This window comes from Oryx dammah, unplaced genomic scaffold (genome assembly GCF_014754425.2).
Source record: "Oryx dammah isolate SB20612 unplaced genomic scaffold, SCBI_Odam_1.1 HiC_scaffold_22, whole genome shotgun sequence".
Taxonomy (NCBI): Eukaryota; Metazoa; Chordata; class Mammalia; order Artiodactyla; family Bovidae; genus Oryx; species Oryx dammah.
This window is the reverse complement of record NW_024070206.1, coordinates 36669786-36691446: the sequence shown is the minus strand read 5'-3', so window position 1 is coordinate 36691446 and position 21661 is coordinate 36669786. Positions and strand designations below refer to the sequence as shown.

At 40.9% G+C, this 21661-nt stretch overlaps 1 protein-coding gene across 1 annotated transcript in view; it reads right to left on the bottom strand.

The window, feature by feature from the left end:
• The window catches only part of MEP1B (meprin A subunit beta), a 38300-nt gene extending 23003 nt beyond the window's left edge, over positions 1-15297 (bottom strand). Inside the window, exons 1-5 of the mRNA XM_040264809.1 lie at positions 15049-15297; positions 12829-12847; positions 11948-11992; positions 11818-11861; positions 6547-6625 (exon numbers count right to left, since the gene is read on the bottom strand). Of these exons, the coding sequence (XP_040120743.1) occupies positions 6547-6625; positions 11818-11861; positions 11948-11992; positions 12829-12847; positions 15049-15111 (250 nt within the window). The 5' untranslated portion in view covers positions 15112-15297. The remainder of the gene's footprint in view (positions 1-6546; positions 6626-11817; positions 11862-11947; positions 11993-12828; positions 12848-15048) is intronic.
• Between the last annotated feature and the right edge of the window lie 6364 nt (positions 15298-21661).

The following is a 21661-nucleotide window of genomic DNA, read 5'->3' as shown; positions in this document are numbered from 1 at the left end:
GAGTAACAGGCAAATTTGGCCTTGGAATGCAGAATGAAGCAGGGCAAAGACTAATAGAGTTTTGCCAAGAAAATACACTGGTCATAGCAAACACCCTCTTCCAACAACACAAGAGAAGACTCTACACATGGACATCACCACATGGTCAACACTGAAATCAGATTGATTCTATTCTTTGCAGCCAAAGATGGAGAAGCTCTATACAGTCAGCAAAAACAAGACCAGGAGCTGACTGTGGCTCAGATCATGAACTCCTTATTACCAAATTCAGACTTAAATTGAAGATGTAGGGAAAACCACTAGGCCATTCAGGTATGACCTAAATCAAATCCCTTATGATTATAGAGTGGAAGTGAGAAATAGATTTAAGGGCCTAGATCTGATAGATAGAGTGCCTGATGAACTATGGAATGAGGTTCATGACACTGTACAGGAGACAGGGATCAAGACCATCGCCATGGAAAAGAAATGCAGAAAAGCAAAATGGCTGTCTGGGGAGGCCTTACAAATAGCTGTGAAAAGAAGAGAGGCGAAAAGCAAAGGAGAAAAGGAAAGATAGAAGCATCTGAATGCAGAGTTCCAAAGAATAGCAAGAAGAAATAAGAAAGCCTTCTTCAGCGATCAATACAAAGAAATAGAGGAAAACAACAGAATGGGAAAGGCTAGAGATCTCTACAAGAAAATTAGAGATACCAAGGGAACATTTCATGCAAAGATGGGCTTGATAACAGACAGAAATGGTCTGGACCTAACAGAAGCAGAAAATATTAAGAACAGGTGGCAAGAATACACAGAAGAACTGTACAAAAAAGATCTTCACGACCTGGATAATCACGATGGTGTGATCACTCATCTAGAGCGAGACATCCTGGAATGTGAAGTCAAATGGGCCTTAAAAAGCATCACTATGAACAAAGCTAGTGGAGGTGATGGAATTCCAGTGGAGCTATTTCAAATCCTGAAAGATGATGCTGTGAAAGTGCTGCACTCAATATGCCAGCAAATTTGGAAAACTCAGCAGTGGCCACAGGACTGGAAAAGGTCAGTCTGCATTCCAATTCCAAAGAAAGGCAATGCCAAAGAATGCTCAAACTACCACACAATTGCACTCATCTCACATGCTAGCAAAGTAATGCTCAAAATTCTCCAAGCCAAGCTTCAGCAATACGTGAATCGTGAACTTCCTGATGTTCAAGCTGGTTTTAGAAAAGGCAGAGGAACTAGAGATCAAATTGCCAACATCCACTGGATCATGGACAAAGCAAGACAGTTCCAGAAACACATCTATTTCTGCTTTATTGACTATGCCAAAGCCTTTGACTGTGTGGATCACAATAAACTGTGGAAAATTCTGAAAGAGATGGGAATACCAGACCACCTGACCTGCCTCTTGAGAAATCTGTATGCAGGTCAGGAAACAACAGTTAGAACTGGACATGGAACAACAGACTGGTTCCAAATAGGAAAAGGAGTACATCAAGGCTGTATATTGTCATCCTGCTTATTTAATTATATGCAGAGTACATCATGAGAAATGCTGGACTGGAAGAAACACAAGCTGGAATCAAGATTGCCAGGAGAAATATCAATAATCTCAGATATGCAGATGACACCACCCTTATGGCAGAAAGTGAAGAGGAAATAAAGAGCCTCTTGATGAAAGTGAAAGAGGAGTTGGAAAAAGTTGGCTTAGAGTTCAACATTCAGAAAACAAAGATCATGGCATCCGGTCCCATCACTTCATGGGAAATAGATGGGGAAACAGTGGAAACAGTGTCAGACTTTATTTTGGGGGGGCTCCCAAATCACTGCAGATGGTGACTGCAGCCATGAAATTAAAAGACGCTTACTCCTTGGAAGAAAAGTTATGACCAACCTAGATAGCATGTTCAAAAGCAGAGACATTACTTTGCCGACTAAGGTCCGTCTAGTCAAGGCTATGGTTTTTCCAGCAGTCATGTATGGATGTGAGTGTTGGACTGTGAAGAAGGCTGAGCACTGAAGAATTGATGCTTTGGAACTGTGGTGTTGGAGAAGACTCTTGAGAGTCCCTTGGACTGCACGGAGATCCAACCAGTCCATTCTGAAGGAGATCAGCCCTGGGATTTCTTTGGAAGGAATGATGCTAAAGCTGAAACTCCAGTACTTTGGCCACCTCATGCAAAGAGTTGACTCATTGGAAAAGACTCTAATGCTGGGAGGGACTGGGGGCAGGAGGAGAAGGGGACGACAGAGGATGAGATGGCTGGATGGCATCACTGACTCGATGGACGTAAATCTGAATGAAGTCCGGGAGTTGGTGTTGGACAGGGAGGCCTGGCGTGCTGCGATTCGTGGGGTCACAGAGTCAGACACGACTGAGCAACTGAACTGAACTGAACTGAAGCCCCTTCCTGCTCCTGAACCTTGATCTTCATTTCTAGACCCACCTTTAACCCTTTTCCTCTACTTCTTACTTCTACCACTCACCTCAAATCTGACACTCAGGCTTGCAGCTGTAACTGACTCATGGGAAGCTACACACGGTCGCTTCATTACCCTATTCAGGTGAGTTGCCACTAACAGCCAGATGATACCCAAGGCTTAAGCTAAAAGACTAAAGCCCTACTGGCAGAATTTCATATGGAAAACAGTATGGAGGTTTCTCAAAAAAGCAAAATAGACCTGCCATATGACCACTCCTGTGTATATACCTGAAAAAAACCAAAAACACACCACCATCTAAAAAGACACAACCCGCCCCCCACCCAAATGTTTATAGCAGCACTATTAACAGTTGCCAGGATATGAAAGCAATCACATGTCCATCAAGAGAAGAATGGAGGGACCTCCCTGGTGGTCCAGTAGCTAAGACTCCATGCTCCAAATGCAGGACTCCCAGGTTCAATCCTTCGTCAGGGAACTAGATCCCACAAGCCACAGCTAAGAGTTTGCATCCTGTAACTAAAGATCCAGCATACTGCAGCTGAGACCCAGGAAGGCCAAATAAATAAATAAATGTTTCTTTTTTAAAAAGTTCCTTAACTTTGTAAAATTAAAAAAATAACACAGATAAATGGGTTAAGAAGATTAAGTACATGATGGAGTACTACTCAGTCATGAAGAAGAACAAATTTTTGCCCTTTGCAGAAACATGAATGGACTTGGAGGCAATTACACAAGTGAAATAAGTCAGAGAGAAGAAAGATAAATAAATACTGTGCTGCTGCTGCTGCTGCTAAGTCGCTTCAGTCGTGTCCAACTCTGTACAACCCCATAGTCGGCAGCCCACCAGGCTCTGCTGTCCCTGGGATTCTCCAGGCAAGAATGCTGGAGTGGGTTGCCATTTCCTTCTCCAATGCATGAAAGTGAAAAGTGAAGGTGAAGTCGCTCAGTCGTACCCAACTCTTAGCGACCCCATGGACTGCAGCCTACCAGGTTCCTCCACCCATGGGATTTTCTAGGTGAGAGTACTGCAGTGGGTTGCCATTGCCTTCTCCAATAAATACTGTAGATATCACTTATATGTGGAATTTTTAAAGTACAACAAACTAGGTAATATAACAAAAAAGAAGCAGACTCACAGATGTAGAGAACAAACTGGTGGTTACCAGTGGACAGATGGAAGGGGGCTGGGGTAATATAAGAGTAGGGGATTAAGAGGTACAAGCTATACTGCACAAACAAGGAATATAGCCAATATTTTATAATGAGGAAAAATGTAGTATAACCTGTAAAAATTTTAAATCACTATATTGTATACTTGTAACTTCAGTTCAGTTCAGTTGTTCAGTCATGTCCGACCCTGCAACCCCATGAATTGCAGCACTCCAGGCCTCCCTGTCCATCACCAACTCCTGGAGTTCACTCAGACTCACGTCCATCGAGTCAGTGATGCCATCCAGCCATCTCATCCTCAGTCGTCCCCTTCTCCTCCTGCCCCCAGTCCCTCCCAGCATCAGAGTCTTTTCCAATGAGTCAACTCTTCGCATGAGGTGGCCAAAGTACTGGAGTTTCAGCTTTAGCATCATTCCTTCCAAAGAACACCCATGGCTTCAACCATCTCCCATACCCTTAGTAACTCCCTGTTAGATTTCTCTATCTTGAATGGCCAGACCAGACACCAAGATATCATATGGTGTCTCCACCACAGTGAGCCTGAAGCATTTCAAATTCTGCATGCCAAAAAGTAATTTCCTCTATACTTCTCCATCACACCCTCTTCAAGACATATTCCCTATTCTTGTTAAAGTCATTGTCATCCACCCAGTCACCTAAGAATGAAACCTGGGTACTACCCCTTCTTTCCCTAGACCCACCTTCTTCTTAATCTCTCACAGTCAATCACCAAATCTAATTGCTTCCTAAGCCTCTCTTAGAATGATTCACTCTTGTCTATCATCGCTGAGAGAGTCTTGGTTTAGAAACACTTTAATCCTTCTCTGAATTTCTCCAACAGTCTAACTGATCTCCATACTCTTTTTCTGCCCCACTGATAATACCTCTGGACTGCAACCAGAGTGATAATGATCTCATTTCTGCACTGAAACCTTTGGTGGTTCCACATGACCCTTGGTATACACACCAAGTTCTTTAACACAGGAAAGACTCAAGGCTGGATTCTGCCTACCTGTTCAACTTCATTATCTCCCCACTCTCAACCTAATTCTAACCAGTGGTTTTCTCCTTTCCCCATGCCTTTGCACATAGTGATCTGTCTGCTTAGAGCCTCCTTCCCTTGCTGTCAGAGGCTGCGCTAGCCCACACAGTGCCTTAGAAAGAAGCATCTCGCTGTACACCAGAAACTAACACAATATTATAAATCAAACATACTTTAATTAAGAAAGGAAGGAAGGAAGAATGGAAAGAGGGAAGGAAGAAACGGGCACCAAATCTGAGCAGATACTGCCAGTACTGTCTTTGTAGGTAGATGAATAGCACTTCCTTCAAAGAGATGAATGCCTCTTGATGAATATGATGCAAATTTAATTTCAGTTCCACTTGCCCCCCTCCCCAGGCACCTTTGTGTGGAGTACAACTTGCACAAGCTTCACAGCAGCCCTACTGCACAGCATCACTTGCTCTCTATTGCATATGCCTTTATTTCTAGTTTGAGTTAAATGTCCCCCAATGGGCTCCCATAGGTCTTTGAACATATATCATTAATCATAATGTTTATTCCATTCTCTATAATTAGCTTTTGATTTATAATTATCTCTACTGAAATGGGGCTTCCTAGGTTGTGCTAATGAAAAAGAATCTGCCTGCCAATGCAAGAGACACAAAAGACACGAGTTCAGTCTCTGGGTCAGAAAGATTCCCTGGAGGAGGAAAGAGCAACCCACTCCAGTATCTTGCCTCGAGAATTCCATGGACAGAGGAGCCTGTGGGCTAGTCCTTGGGGTTGCAAAGAGTTGGACATGACTGAGCACACACACTGAAATATATGATGTTAGCCACTCAGTCAATGTCCAACTCATTGTGACCCCATGGACTGTATAGCCCACCAGGGTCCTATGTCCATGGGATTTTCCCAGCAAGAATACTGGAGTGGGTTGCCATTTCCTCCTCTAGGGGATCTTCTAGACCCAAGGATCCAATCCATGTCTCTGGCATCTCCTTTATACAAGTAGATTCTTTACTGCTAAGCCATGGGGGAAGCCCAAATAAATGACACTTAAGCAAAAATGTCCCAAATGGCAGTTCCTAAACTGATGTGGGTCAGTGATATCATTTTTACTAATCTATGGTTAAAATGAGAATTTTGTTTAGTGTTTTCCATGACAATAAATTTCTAATACAGAAAACTTGCCCTTTCTTTTGGATTAGATTCTTCTGACTTTTTAGTATTAAAATATTATTTATTTTATAAAGAGGATGATAAAAAGAAAGTGGGTTCTTGTTAAATTCCTGACTTGGCAAAATAAAATGTTAGTAAAGTAATGACAGTTCCTAGAGTTGTGTTTGTTTGTTTGGTGCTTGTTTTTCAATCATGTGTGAAGTCTGAACATAGACGATGCCTCTACTTTAAAAGAAAGCCTAGCTTCTGAATCTTTATGTTCCAAATGTCCGTAAATCTTGGCTGAATTAATCCCTTTACTGGTCAAAGTGAAAGCTGCTCAGTCACATCCGACTCTTTGCTACCCCGTGGATTATACAGTCCATGGAATTCTCCAGGCCAGAATACTTTCTCCAGGGGATCTGTCCAACCCAGGGATCAAACCGAGGTCTCCCGCATTGAAGGTGGATTCTTTACCAGTTGAGCAACAAGGGAAGTCCTTTACTGGTCAAAACTCAGCAAATATTTCATACAAAATCATTTAGGTTCTGTTCATTCTTCATTTTGCTTATTTTTTTTTTTACATAAGTGTATTTAGGCAGGCTACAATCCATGGGGTCACAAAGAGTCAGACACAACTGATAATGCATACACACACACACACACACAGCCACACAAAGCAACAAACAAAACCCTTAATGGCCTTGTCAATCTTCCCTTGAAAATACCGTCATCCTATTCTGTTAGGAACATACGTTATTTGTGGACACTCCAAATTTCATACTAACCTAAGCTATCATCTAGAACATATGGAATAGTATGAGGCCACCTATATCTTTCTCCAACGATGGCATTTCTTTCTTGCATCTGTCAAAAATAAGTGGGAAAGGATTCATTTAAGGTATCAGTCAAAAATCATGAAATAACCCAGAAATAAAAGAAGTTTTAAGTTTTCCCAAGCAAACTAAGGGCTTCCCTGTAGCTCAGTGGTAAAGAAACTGCCTGTCAATGAAGGAGACTCAGGTTCAATCCTTGAGTCAGGAAGATGTCCTGGAGAAGGGAATGGCTACCCACTCCAGTATTCTTGCCTGGAGAATTCCATGGACAGAGGAGGCTGGTGGGCTATAGTCATGAGGTTGCAAAAGAATCTAGACAGAACTTAGGAACTAAATAACAACAAGGCAACCTAAACAAATTGTCCATGTGTGTATGCATGTAAACATGTTTGTGTACACCTACTTTTATCATATCATAACAAAAGTTTTAGGAGGAAATCATTAACTTCTCTTTTTTAATAAGGAGAATGGCAAGCATTAATATTTCCTTTAATCTTATTTTACTTCAATTATTCATATTTTTATATATCCTTTTAAGTGTTAGTGCAAGTTTATATGCCCAAAACATCAGAGTTTGGAGCAGAGAAAGGTTTACTGCAGGGCCATGCAAGGAGATGGGTGGCTCAGGCCCCTCAAAACACCTAACTCCCTGAAGGGTTTTGGCAAAGCATTTGTAAAGGCCAGATGAGTGAGAGGGAGGCACAAGATATGTGATCAGTTCATATACAATTCTCTGATTTTCTGATGGGAAATCATTAATTACTATCATTAACTTTGTTGATAAAGTTGAAGAAGGAGCCATGCAAAATCATGTAAATAATGATTGATGTAAAACTGGAGTATAAATATGGTAGATTCATAGACTAGTTTCCTATATTAAGATTTAAAAACATATAAGAAGAAAGTGATAGCAAAACCTCAATCATCGTGATCTCACAATATGAGAAAAAGTTCCACGTGAGCTATGCCAAAGTTTTCCAAAAATTTTAAAATATTGAAATTTTTGGAATAGAGAACATAATATTTCATTAATGCATTCATCCAGCCAACAAAATGAACACTGTTCAAGAGAAAAGAGATCTATTGGTAACAGTGGATCTACATTTCTCAGACTCTAGTGGAGGAGACAAACAGCATGTAAGAAAAAAGTTTAAACAGGATCTATTTAATAGTAGCAGAGGAAATAAAAAGGGAGATGTGAACAAGAATAAAGGAATTGGGGGAGTGCATTAGATAAAGTGGTCAGGACAGGACTCTTTGAAAGGATGACATTGAAGGTGAAATGAGGGTGACAAGAAAAAGCCAGGCTTGAAAGGTTCCTTGGACATCACCTGAAGAACTATGGACGGGGAGGTTCGTGACATTGTACAGGAAGCAGGGATCAAGACCATCCCCATGGAAAAGAAATGCAAGAAGGCAAAATGGTTATCTGAGGAGGACTTACAAACAGCTATGAAAAGAAGAGAAGTGAAAGGCAAAGGAAAAAAGAAAAGATATACCCATTTGAATGTAGAGTTCCAAAGAATAGCAAGGAGAGATAAGAAAGCCTTCCTCAGTGATCAATGCAAAGAAATAGAGGAAAACAATAGAATAGGAAAGACCAAAGATGTCTTCAAGAAAATTAGAGATACCAAGGGAACTCTTCATGCAAAGATGGGCATAATAAAGGACAGAAATGGTAAGGATCTAACAGAAGCAGAAGATACTAAGAAAAGGTGACAAGAATACACAGAAGAACTATACAAAAAAGATCTTCACAATGCAGATAATCATGATGGTGTGATCACTCATCTAGAGCCAGACATCCTGGAATGTGAAGTCAAGTGGGCCTTAGGAGCATCATGACAAACAAAGCTCATGGAGGTGATAGAATTCCAGCTGAGCTATTTCAAGTCCTAAAAGATGATGCTGTGAAAATGCTGTACTTGATATGCCAGCAAATTTGGAAAACTCAGCAGTAGCCAGAGGACTGGAAAAGGTCAGTCTGCATTCCAATCCCAAAGAAAGGCAATGCCAAAGAACCCTCAAACTACCACACAATTGCACTCATCTCACAAGCTAGCAAAGTAATGCTCAAAATTCTCCAAGCCAGGCTTCAACAGTAGATGAACCAAGAAATTCCAAATGTTCAAGTTGGATTTAGAAAAGGCAGAGAAACCGGAGATCAAATTGCCAACATCTGCTGGATCATCGAAAAAGTGAGAGAGTTCCAGAAAAACATCTATTTCTGCTTTATTGACTATGCCAACACCTTTGACTGTGTGGATCACAAAAAACTGGAAAATTCTTCAAGAGATGGGAATACCAGACCACCTGACCTACCTCCTGAGAAATCTGTATGCAGGTCAAAAAGCAACAGTTAGAACTGGACATGGAACAACAGACTGGTTGCAAATTGGGAAAGGAGTACATCAAGGCTGTATATTGTCCCCCTGCTACCCCACTCCAGTACTCTTGCCTGGAAAATCCCACGGATGGAGGAGCCTGGTAGGCTGCAGTCCCTGGGGTCGCTAAGAGTCGGACACAACTGAGCGACTTCACTTTCACTTTTCACTTTCATGCATTGGAGAAGGCAATGGCAACCCACTCCAGTTTTCTTGCCTGGAGAATCCCAGGGATGGAGGAGCCTGGTGGGCTGCCGTCTATGGGGTCGCACAGAGTCAGACACGACTGAAGCAACTTAGCAGCAGCAACAGCAGCAGCAGAGTACATCATGAGAAATGCTGGACTGGATGAAGCACAAGCTGGAATCAAGATTGCCGGGAGAAATATCAATAACCTCAGATATGCAGATGACACCACCCTATGGCAGAAAGAGAAGAACTAAAGAGCCTCTTGATGAAAGTGAAAGAGGAGAGTGAAAAAGTTGGCTTAAAACTCAACATTCAGAAAGCTAAGATCATGGCATCCAGTCCCATCACTTCATGGCAAATGGATGGGGAAACAGTAGAAACAGTGGCTGACTTTTTTTGGGGGGTGCTCCAAAACCACTGCAGATGGTGACTGCAGCCATGAAATTAAAAGATGCTTGTTCCTTGGAAGGAAAGCTTTGGCCAACTGAGATAGCTGGTTAAAAAGCAGAGACATTACTTTGCCAACAATGGTCCATCCAGTCAAAGCTATGGTTTTTCCAGTAGTCATATATGGATGTGAGAGTTGGACTATAAAGAAAGCTGAGCACTGAAGAATTGATATTTTTGAACTATGGTGTTGGAGAAGACTCTTGAGAGTCCCTTGGACTGCAAGGAAATTCAGCCAGTCCATCCTAAAGGAAATCAGTCTTGAATATTCATTGGAAGGACTGATGCTGAAGCTGATACTCCAATACTTTGGCCACCTAATGCAAAGAGCTGACTCATTTGAAAAGACCCTGATGTTGGTAAAGACTAAAGGCGGGAGCAGAAGGGGACAACAGAGGATGAGATGGTTGGATGGCATCACTGACTCAGTGGAGATGAGTTTGAGTAAACTCTGGGAGTTGGTGCTGGATAGGGAGGCCTGGTGAGCTGCAGTCCAGTCCATGGGGTTGCAAAGAGTCGGACACGACTGAGCGAATGAACCAAACTGAACTTGGAAAGATCATTCTAGACAAAGGAAATAGTCATTGTTCTACTCAGAGGTGGGAATATGCTTGGTATCTCTTGCATGTTGGAGGCCAGTGGCCTAATGAGATGAGATTAAAGAAGAGAGGAGACAGGAAGAGAGGTAGGCAGGAGTTAAATCATGCAAGGTCCTAGAGGCTGTGGGTCAACCTGGATATTATTCTAAATACAAGAGGAAGCCATTGAAGAGTTTCAAAGCGGGAAGTAAAAAGGTGGCATTGCTAATTTAAAAGATCACTTTGCTGTGGAAGACAGGTGACCGGGACAGAGTGGAAAAGATTCTAGATCAGCATTTGAAGTAGATAAATAGAAGAAAAGTGGATTCTTAGGAGTATAGATACACTGTGGAGATAGAAATGTTAGAACTTACTGATGGAGAGGACAGCAAGGTGAAGAAAAGGGAAGAAGCAAAGGTGACTCCTGGATTTTTTACTTATTATTCAGTGGAGTGGGGAGAGGGAGTGGTGATCAATTTACTAAGAGGGAAAACTGGAGAGGGACAACATGTGTGAGAAGTCAGAGTTGAATTGAGGACTCATTATGTTTGAGGTATCTTATAAATATTCCAGAGGAACTGATGGATTAGCATCAGGATAGACCAGTTGGGACCTTGGGTGAGGAATGAACCAGAGTTATATATTTGGAGTCATCAGCATAGAGGTGACATTTAAAGCCCTGATACAGGATTGGATCAAGAAGGGGAGAAGAGCAGACCAAGGACTAAACCTCAGATACTCTGTAGCTCTGATTCTTGAGTTGAAGTTCCCTTGGGGGTTGAGGGATATTTAAACATGATACCTGTGTTCATCCGTGTGCTATGATGGCGAGGTAAGAACCAGTACTCTTTATGAATATCTTAGGAGGATCTTTACGTGACAACACTATTCTCAGCTATTCAAGTAGAAGTCACAAAATCTCTCTCTTATGATAGAAAGCCAGATTCATTAAATTTACCAATTCAACTTAATTTTGCTTCAACTAGCTTTAATCAGTGAAGTTCTATTTAAAAACAAAAATCTCTTGTGTGCTTAGTCACTCAGTCATGTCCAACTCTTTGTGACCCCATGGACTATAGCCCACCAGGCTCCTCTGTCCATGGGATTTCCCAGGCAAGAATACTGCAGTGGGTTGCCATGCCCTCTTCCAGGGTGTCTTCCCAACCCAGGGATTGAACCCAGGTCTCCCACATTGCGGGCAGTTTCTTTACCATCTGAGCCACCAGGGAAGTTCATGAATACTGGAGTGGGTAGCCTATTCCTTCTCTAGGGGATCTTCCTGACCCATGAATTGAACCGGGGTCTCCTGCATTGCAGGCGGATTCTTTACCAGCTGAGCTACCAGGGAAGCATTGCAATAATGAAAATCCATTAGATCAGTAAGAGCAAAGCATGCAAGATGAGTGACAGTCTTCAACCGCAGAAGTCTGAGTAATGAATGATGGAGATACCATTATGTGAGTCCCTTGGCATATAATGTATTCATTGACTAAATGTGTCAACTATGATCCTACATCCTTAGAGACTGGGTTTAACAAAGCCCACACTATCCCATCATTGTCAGGTACTTGATTTCAGCTTGCAGTGATTAATTCAAAGTTCTTCCTTGCATTGTTTCAACTCACCTCATCAAGTATGATGTCTCCCTCAAAAAGATCCAGTCCCAGATCTAAGAAGGAAGATAAAAACTTTTGTTAGCAAATTGGATTCAAACTCCCCACTTAACAAAGAATGTAAAATTTAAAATCCACAAACCTTCATTGATATCAAATATATCCCGGTCAAGTCCATTATCTACATCTTTAACAAAAATAACAAAAACACATTGAATGTTGTGTTTATGAAAGAAGAAAATCTTTATCAACCACTGATTAGAAGTAAGCAAGTTTCTTTTGTCTCATATAAGAGAGTACCATGCTCTGATTCAATATACATTGATTGACTGATTGATTGATTGAGAACCTCCCTTGAGTCAGGCTTGGGGCTATGGAGTTTGGCATACATATATATCCTCTTGTTTTATCCATGTCCCTTGAATGACAAATAATTCAGGAATAAGAAATTGGTCACTCCATATAATATTAATTTGAAGGACTAGATTAGATGACTAGATAGGAAGCAAATGTTTACACAAGATAAAATCAGTTCAAGCAACCCATATATGTATATTCCTTGCTAATAATGTACCTTGGAACTCTCCAGCAAAATTCCTAATCTATATTTGAACTATTCTTTAGTTTCAAAAGGTAGATAATATGGCCAAACCTCTAAGTGTACAACTGAATAGGAAGAACATCACGTCCATCTGATTTGGCATAAAGACAGCAAAAATAACAATAGTTGACATTTATGGGATGCCAATATGTCAGTCACTGTGTTTGGACTTTCTTATACCATCATCAATTTTTTTTTTTTGCTGAGTATGTGGAACTCCTGAGCAGAAACAATAAAATGTTCTTCAATAAATCAAAAGAAGCCAGTGCTTGATCAAAGGTCAATGCAAGTATGCATTGTGCTTAGCATTAAGTGTGTCCTAAGTTCTTCTGTGCTGTTGCTCTATTATTCACACGACCTTCTTTAACTATGTGTGCTGTGCCATGCTCAGTCATGTAAGGCAAAACTCAAAATAGACTCACCAACGATTTCTGGAGTTGGCTGGGAAACAAACACATAAGAAAATGATATTATTTTGATGTCTGTGACATAAATAGTCTTACTGATTACTATTTCCATCTAGCCATCTGTGGGGTTTTGTTTTTACCTTAATATTATGGATTAGCTTCTGGCATGTATTCAGGAGAACTAAATCAGAGTCTAAGATAACTTTTTGACCCAAGGGTCTTCTCATTTCATATAAAAAATGAAACAGTCTGTTGTATGAATTTGAAGGGGTGAAGCAAGAATCCAAGTTCTCAGATTCAAAAGAAGGCAGAACATGAGTTCTGCCCTCCAATAAGTGTTCACATTAAACATGATTTTCTAAAGAATTCATGGAGCTTCATTTGAAAAATCTAATAACTTATTCTTGGCATTAAAATATTATAATTTATAATGATGCTTTAAACAGAAAGAAAATTTTATTGAAGACCTCATTAACCACGGTTTAATTTTACATTTCACTCAAGACTCTGTCTTCGAAGTCAATACCAAATACTTCAGAAAAAAAAAAAAAAAAAAACCTATGGCTATATTTTGCAAATGAAAAAAACAAACTGAAAACAGATTCTCTACAGATAGCCAAATGAAGGGCTCCTCAGTGGCTCAACAGTAAAGAATTCACCTACAAAGGCAGGAGACACAGGAGATGCGAGTTTGATCCCTGGGTCAGGAAGATTCCTGGAGAAGGAAATGACAACCCACTCCAGTATTCTTGCCTGGAAAATCCCATGAACAGAGGAGCCTGGTGGGCGACAGTCCATGGGGTCGCAAAGAGTCGGATACAACTGAAGCAAGTGGGCAGCAGCAGACCAAATGAAACCCAGACCACATACCCAGCGGAAAAAACTAAGTAAACCTGAGATTTCTTAATGAAGTCTAGTTTAAAAAGCTCTTGGACTTGTAGACAGTAGGTCTGGGTTTTATTTCTGCTTCTACCAAATACCAAGTCAGTTCATCTTCCTGGTACTCGGATACTCAGAATATCTGTACAATGTGGTCACTGCTGGCTTTCTGGGTATTCTGACAGTTATATGATATAGTGTGAAAGAATGTGGCAAACTATAATAAAATGTCATACAAATGTAAGGGACAATTTTATTTAAATACAGATTACCTGTAGGTTCTAGAATCTCCATGCTAGAATCAGTTGGGGTATCTGGCAAGCAGTGAGGATAAATTGGTTGGATGGTGACCACCCTTTTTTATATTAACTAGTGTCTTGATTGTCTCACACCTTGGCCACACACAGGCACACCCTCACAGAGGAATGCCAACATACCTCCCGAAAACCATTATCAAGCATTCATTCATAATTACAGATTTAATGAGTCTCCCATGGTATCTCTTGTTCTCACTGCTGTAGTTCTGTTCACAGAATATTAGTTCAACGTAATAACTGTTATTTAAAAGTCACAACTAAAGATTATCCCCAGGCATTTGAAACTTCATTTAAAACCTCAATTATGTTTACCAGGGGATGTTGGAGGGAGAGATAAGTTGGGAGATTGGGATTGACATATGCGAACCACTTATATAAGATAGGTAACTAATAAGGACCTACTGTATAGCACAGGGAACTCAACCCAATACTTTGTATGGAAAAAGAATCTTTAAGAAAAAGAAGGAAAAAGAGTGGATTATATGTATAACTGATTAACTTTGCTGCAAACCTGAAACTAACACAACATTGTAAATCAACTACACTCCAATAAAAATAATAAATAAAACCTCAGGTTGGTTTGTGGTACCAACTACCTGTCATTGTAGAAAGATTGGTGTAACCTGATGAAGAAGAAGAGAGAATCCACGCTACAAGACTTAAGCCTTGGCTGTGCCCATGACATTCATTATTCACTCTGTCATGTCTCACATTCCTATAACAGCAGTACATATCACATTCCTTAGTAAAAATGGAGTGATTTTCAAGTTTCCATCTTATTGTAAGAAAACTTGTTACACAACAATGAAACTGCAGAGGAAACATAATTTTATCTCATGTCCCTGACTTTTCCTCTGGTGCGTCTTCTTCTCACTCCCAGTACTCTGCCTGCCCCTGCTCACCAAAAAAAAAAATAAACCACATTTAATTTCATTAACATTTTGAAATTCCTTAAAAAACAAAAAACAGCTTGTTCTTTAGTAATCATTATCAACTATCCCCAATTTTTCTAATTTTTCCCCCTACATTGTTTCCTTACCAAGCCAGAAACCAAGAGGAGGGCAGCAGAGCACAGAAACCAAGGCAGATACCAAGAGGTCATGCTGAGACTTCCAGCTGAAAGCTGTGAACTATGGAATTCAGAGCAGCATTTACTTTTTAAAAGGCAAACATCATAACGTATAGCCTTTGGTCTTAATGATCCCTCTGGCAGGTCAGCCGACTGCAGCAGTAATACCTCCAATCAAAAAGTTAAAGTCCAATATCCTTAGCACAGCTCTGCAGAGCTCATTGGTTGTTTTTTGTAGGTTTTTATTTCCCCTGTGTCAACATTCAATAGCCAAGCGCCTGACTGAGAACTGTTAACGAAACAAGTTCTCTAATGTGTAATACTGGGCCCCAGGATTATTAAGTGCCACTTGAGAACAATAATATCAAGTTAATTTCTAATCTCAAACTTTCAAATGTAAACATTTGTGAAGTTCTTTCTGCTCTTCTAGCCCTGAGCTGCTTTAATATATCTAGTTATGTCCATCACGGTTTGTTGTTCATTCATTTAATAAAAATGTATTGATTTATAACACAAAATCCATTAATGTCCTAGAAATTTGGCATACTTGACATTCACATTTAAAGTAGCAAAACAGTAACACATGTCCCTCCTGAGTATCCCCATCAAGCAAAGTCAAGAGAACACTGAAAAACCAGTGTTCCCAACCCATCTCTCAGTTCTTGCTCACTTTTTCTTCTTGGGGTAATTTCTTTTTAGAGACAATCTGCTTTCTCATTTCCCGGAGTTTCACTCTCAACTTAAGTGTGATGTAGGATAATACTTTTGAAATGTGAATTTTTTTTCCCTCAGTATTTCCTTCACTCAAGACCAGTGTTTGCTCATTCTGCACTAATAAAAAAAGATCGGAAGACTTCCCTGGTGGCTTAGTGGTAAAGAATCCACCTGCCAATGCAGGAGACATGGGTTCAATCCCTAGTCCAGGAAGATTCCATGTGCCACTGGGCAACTAAGCCCATGTACCACAACTACTGAGTCCAAGGCCCTAGAGCCTGTGCTCTGCAAGAAGAGAAGCTGCCACATGAGAAGCCCTTGCATCGCAACTAGAGAGAAGCCTCCCTCGCTGCAACTAGAGAAAAGCCCGTCAGCAGCGAAGACCTAGCACAGCCGTAAATAAAGGATCTGAAAAGACATGATCTACAGACAAAAGACCTACTTTGTGAAGGGAGGATTCTTTGTGAATATAAGCAAGTCAGCCCACCCTCTGAGAATAGGAGAAGAGTTAAAGGGGAAAGTTAAAGATGGTAGTAGGGATGATCAATTTGTCACTTGTTCCTGGGGAACATGCAGATAGTTTGTGGGATCCAAAATCAAACACACCTATTTCCTGGTAAGAGATCCAAGGGAACAACATGCTCTACAAAAGAAGTCATGTCTTCAGTGTGTGTGTCCGGCTCTTTACAACCCCAGGGACCATAGCCTGCCAGGCTCCTCTGTCCTTGAAATTCTCCAGGCAAGAATACTGGAGGGGTTGCCATTCCCTTCTCCAGGAGATCTTCTCAACCCAGGGATAGACTTCAGGCCTCCTGCATTGTGGGCAGACTCCTTACTGTTTGAGCCACCAGCGGAGGAGAATAAATCCTCTGAGGCCGAGAGTGCCCAGAAGTAACAAAGGAAAGGACCAGGCCTGACGGGCCACGTGGATAGGAATGTCTCCACAGCAGACTGCACAGAATGACAGCCAGCCGAGACAGAGGATTGGAAGTTTCGGAGGATGCTTGTGAAGACAGATGACATTGGGAGCAGATGGACACTCGGCTGTTAAGTTTAGGCACAAGCCTGGGGGTAAAAGAAATCTTGAATTTGCTACAATTAAATGTCTCTACTTGTGTGGATAGGGACCCAAAATGATAACGTTGGTTACGAAAAACTAAAGGTATTTATTACATGTGTCTGTTTTGTGAGCTGAGATGTGAAGCTGAGACTCCTGACTGCATTCTGTATGTGTCAGAACAAGCAGTTCACATTTGAAGTTGGGGAACTGGAAGCAGGAAGAGAGGAGGCAGCATCCTAGGACTGATAGAGTCTGTTTTGAACCTTAATTATTAATACAACAAACAGACACAGCCTTGCTACAAATCTCACAGAGTCGTGGAGGCACAGCTGAAATCCAACTATAATGTGTTTTGACAACAATTGATGGATAGCTTTTACATTTCCTTCTTTCTGGAGTTGTCAGTGACACTCTTTAAAGCAGAAACTATACTTGAGCTGGTCTAACACACCTCCGGTTTTATCCCGCCCCCTAGGAAATTTTTTCAAGCTCATCTCGGAACCTGAAGTCGGATCCCGGGAAAACATCTCTATCTCTGGTTCTTGGTCCTCCCCTGGTCTTCCTTTCTCCCAGGTAGTATGGAAGCAACAGGGATTCATAACCAGGAAACCCAGGGCTTGAGATTCTCAGCCTTATGAATTGTTCTGAAAGCATCTTAAGCCATCGGGAAATCATATTTTCCTTAGGAATGAAGTTCTATGGATCCTCAGGGAGTATGAGTTCATTCTAAACCCAAGAGTCGCAGACCATGAGTAAAGAACTTTCTAACAAGAAACAGCAGAGAGATTGCAACAGAGATCCCAAAGACTTTGTATCTTTCTTCTTGTAATACCTGTTTCCTAAACTTGATTCTCTTTCCAGAAATAAAAAATATTTTTTTCAAAACAGACTCATAGATACAGAGAATAAACACATGGTTACCAGAGGAGACGGGGTGAGGGGAGTAAAGAGACAGAGGAGAGAGATTAAGAGACACAGACTTCCACTTGCAGAACAAATGGGTCATCTGCATGACATGTATAATTCAGGGGATACAGTCAGCAACTGTGTCGTATCTGCGTCTGGTGACATATGGTGACTAGACATGTAGTGGTGAACATTTCGAAATGTATAGAAATACTGAGTCACTATGTTCTACAACAGGAACTAACATAGTGTTGCAGGTCACGTATGCTTCAAAAACAAACACATTCATAGAAAATGAGATCAGATTTTCAGTTCCTAGAGGCAGGAGTTGGGGAGTGGAATTGGATGAATACAGGAACAAGGCTCAGACTTCTAGCCATAAGATAAATAAGATCCACTCACTTTCTGAGACGGTCCACATCCTGTCCATGCAATATGTATCTCTCTAGATAAACTTTCACTTAAAAAGAGATAATAAGTACTAGGGATATAATGTACAAATGGTAAATATAATTAACACTGCTGTATTTTATATATGAAAGTTATTAAGAGTAATTCTAAGAGTTCTCATCACAAAGAAACTTTTTTTCTACTTCTTTAATTTTGTATTTACATGAGATGATGGATGCTCAGTAAACTTATTGTGATCATCGTTTCATGATGTAGGTAAGTCAAATTATTATATATGTCATCAAGTCACCTTAAATTTACACAGTCCTGTATGTCAATTATAGCTCATTAAAACTGGGTAAAAAAAAGTTTTGTAAGTTATTTTATTAGCTTCCCAATATTAGACTTTTATGAAATCTTATAAGCACTTGTATAACGTATTGGAGAGGTATACAAATTTAAATTTAACTAAATGGATCTTTTTTGGGCTCCAAAATCACTGCAGATGGTGACTGCAGCCATGAAATTAAAAGACGCTTACTCCTTGGAAGAAAAGTTATGACCAACCTAGATAGCATATTCAAAAGCAGAGACACTACTTTGCCAACTAAGGTCCATCTAGTCAAGGCTATGGTTTTTCCTGTGGTCATGTATGGATGTGAGTGTTGGACTGTGAAGAAGGCTGAGCACCGAAGAATTGATGCTTTTGAACTGTGGTGTTGGAGAAGACTCTTGAGAGTCCCTTGGACTGCAAGGAGATCCAACCAGTCCATTCTGAAGGAGATCAGCCCTGGGATTTCCTTGGAAGGAATGCTGCTAAAGCTGAAACTCCAGTAGTTTGGCTACCTCATGCGAAGAGTTGACTCATTGGAAAAGACTCTGATGCTGGGAGGGATTGGGGGCAGGAGAAGAAGGGGACGACAGAGGATGAGATGGCTGGATGGCATCACTGACTCAATGGACGTGAGTCTGAGTGAACTCCAGGAGTTGGTGATGGACAAGGAGGCCTGGCATGCTGTGATTCATGGGGTCGCAAAGAGTCGGACACGACTGAGCAACTGAACTGAACTGAAATGGATCTAGGCAAAAGTAAAAGAATGGGGAGTGTGGTGATGGTAGAAGTCCCTGAGCAGCTAGGGGGACACAAATTCAATAGTGTCCCAGCCAAGTGAAGGGCAGAAGAGCTCCTAAGACATCTGCATCTCCATGTGTTGTGCAGACAAAACCACATTCTTCACACAGATCTTCTAAGCCCCTCCCCAAAATTACTATCTCTTACTCCATTTTCCAAAATCTTGGTGTTTCTGTATTATTTAGGATTTTCCAGAGAAGCCGAACTGATAGGATATATATATAGATAGAGAAATTTATTTTAAGGAAATGGCTCACATCATTGCAGAGGCTTGCCAGTCCAAAATCTGCAGAGTGGGCCAGCATGTTGGAGACCTAGAGAAAAGTTGATGTTGTTTTTTTCTTTAAAAAAAGAAAAATAAAGTTCAAAGGCAGTCTGCAGGCAGAATTCCCTCTTCTTCTGGGGACCTCTGTCTCTCATTGCTTCAATCCTTCAACGGATTAGATGAGGCCCACCCACAGGAGGAGCAAGTCATCTGCTACTCAAAGTCTACTAATTTAAATGTTAATATCACCTAAAATACTTTCACAGGGACATTTATATCTGTGTTTGACAAATATCTGGACCCTGTGGCCTAGCCAGGTTGACACAGGAAATGAAGCATCACAGTTTTGCTGCTCTTCTTTTATTTCCTGGACTCTTGATGATAACCTGCTTATGGATAGCTACTTGTCACACTAGAGGTGACTACTGTTGCCACTTAATACAAGTGTCTCGACTGTCAGTTATAACCCTGGCTGGAGACAAAGATGTTATTTATTACAGTTCATGAGGAGCACCAAGGACAATATGGTCACATCTTTGATGCTAGAGAAATATCAAAGGACAAAGAGTAATCGTACAGATTTCAAGAAGCCAGTAGGCTGAGACTCCGAGGAACAATTCTGTTCTTATACCAAATGATCCTACTTCAAATCTTTGTACTTGTTTTATACTAAGAGGCAGCCCACAAAGAAAGAGGGGTGGGGGTGGGGGTTGGAAATTGCTGTGGCATGAGATAAACAGCTTCCTCCCATCACTACAAGAGGGTCACCAGGTGGCTTGTAAAGTTCTCCAACCCTCGTCTAGTTCAGTTGGCTTGGTGTCGTTAAGAATTCACCCCAAGCTCGAACAGGTCCACAGGAGGCATCCATTGACTCTGTGATGGAAATGGCCCCAGCTGAGATGGTTCCTAAGCTAATACCTGTATCTACTTTCTGGGACTGTTCAAGAGGTTTAATGGCCTCAGGGACTTCCCTGGCAGTCCAGTGGTTAAGAACTCTGCCTACCAGGGAGAAGGGCAAGGGGAAAGGATAATTAGGGAGTTTGAGATGGACATGTACACACTGCAATATTTAAAGTAGATAACCAACAAGGACCTACAAGTTCCCAACAGGGAACTCTTCTCAATGTTATGTGTCAACCTGGATGGGAAGGGAGTTTGGGGGAGAATGGATACACATATATTATGACTGAGTTGCTCTGCTCTGAACCCGAGACTATCACATTGGTAATCAGCTATACTCCAATATTAAATAAAAAGCTAAAAAAAAGTTAAAAAAAAAACACAACACTCAGCCTTCCAATGCAGGGGGCACAGATTATAGTCCAACTCTCACATCCATACATGACCACTGGAAAAACCATAGCCTTGACTAGATGGACCTTTGTTGACAAAGTAATCTCTCTGCTTTTGAATATGCTATCTAGGTTGGGGAGTAAGATCTCACAAGTCACACAGTACAGCCCCAAAAAAGAGTTTTTATGTCCTCAAACTCCAATCCAGTTTTCTACTCCTGTATCTCAGGCCTGCAAAGACTTGGAAGAAGGAATTAATCACTCTTCTTTCTGGCTGCACTTATGTATAACAGTCATTACTGTTACATATATTATAGTTATTATATATATTACACAGTTAATTATATATTATTATATATAATATATACTTATATATTATATAGTTATAGTTATTATACATATTATATAGTCAAGGCTGTATATTGTCACCCTACTTATTTAACTTATATGCAGAGTACATCATGAGAAACGCTGGGCTGGAGGAAGCACAAGCTGGAATCAAGATTGCTGGAGAGATATCAATAACCTCAGATATGCAGATGACACCACCCTTATGGCAGAAAGTGAAGAGGAACTAAAAAGCCTCTTGATGAAAGTGAAAGAGGAAAGTGAAAAAGTTGGCTTAAAGCTCAACATTCAGAAAACGAAGATCATGGCATCCGATCCCATCACTTCATGGCAGATAGATAGGGAAACAGGGGAAACAGTGGCTGACTTTATTTTTTTGGGCTCCAAAATCACTGCAGATGGTGATTGCATCTGCAAAGCCATGAAATTAAAAGATGCTTAGTCCTTGGAAGGAAAGTTATGACCAACCTAGATAG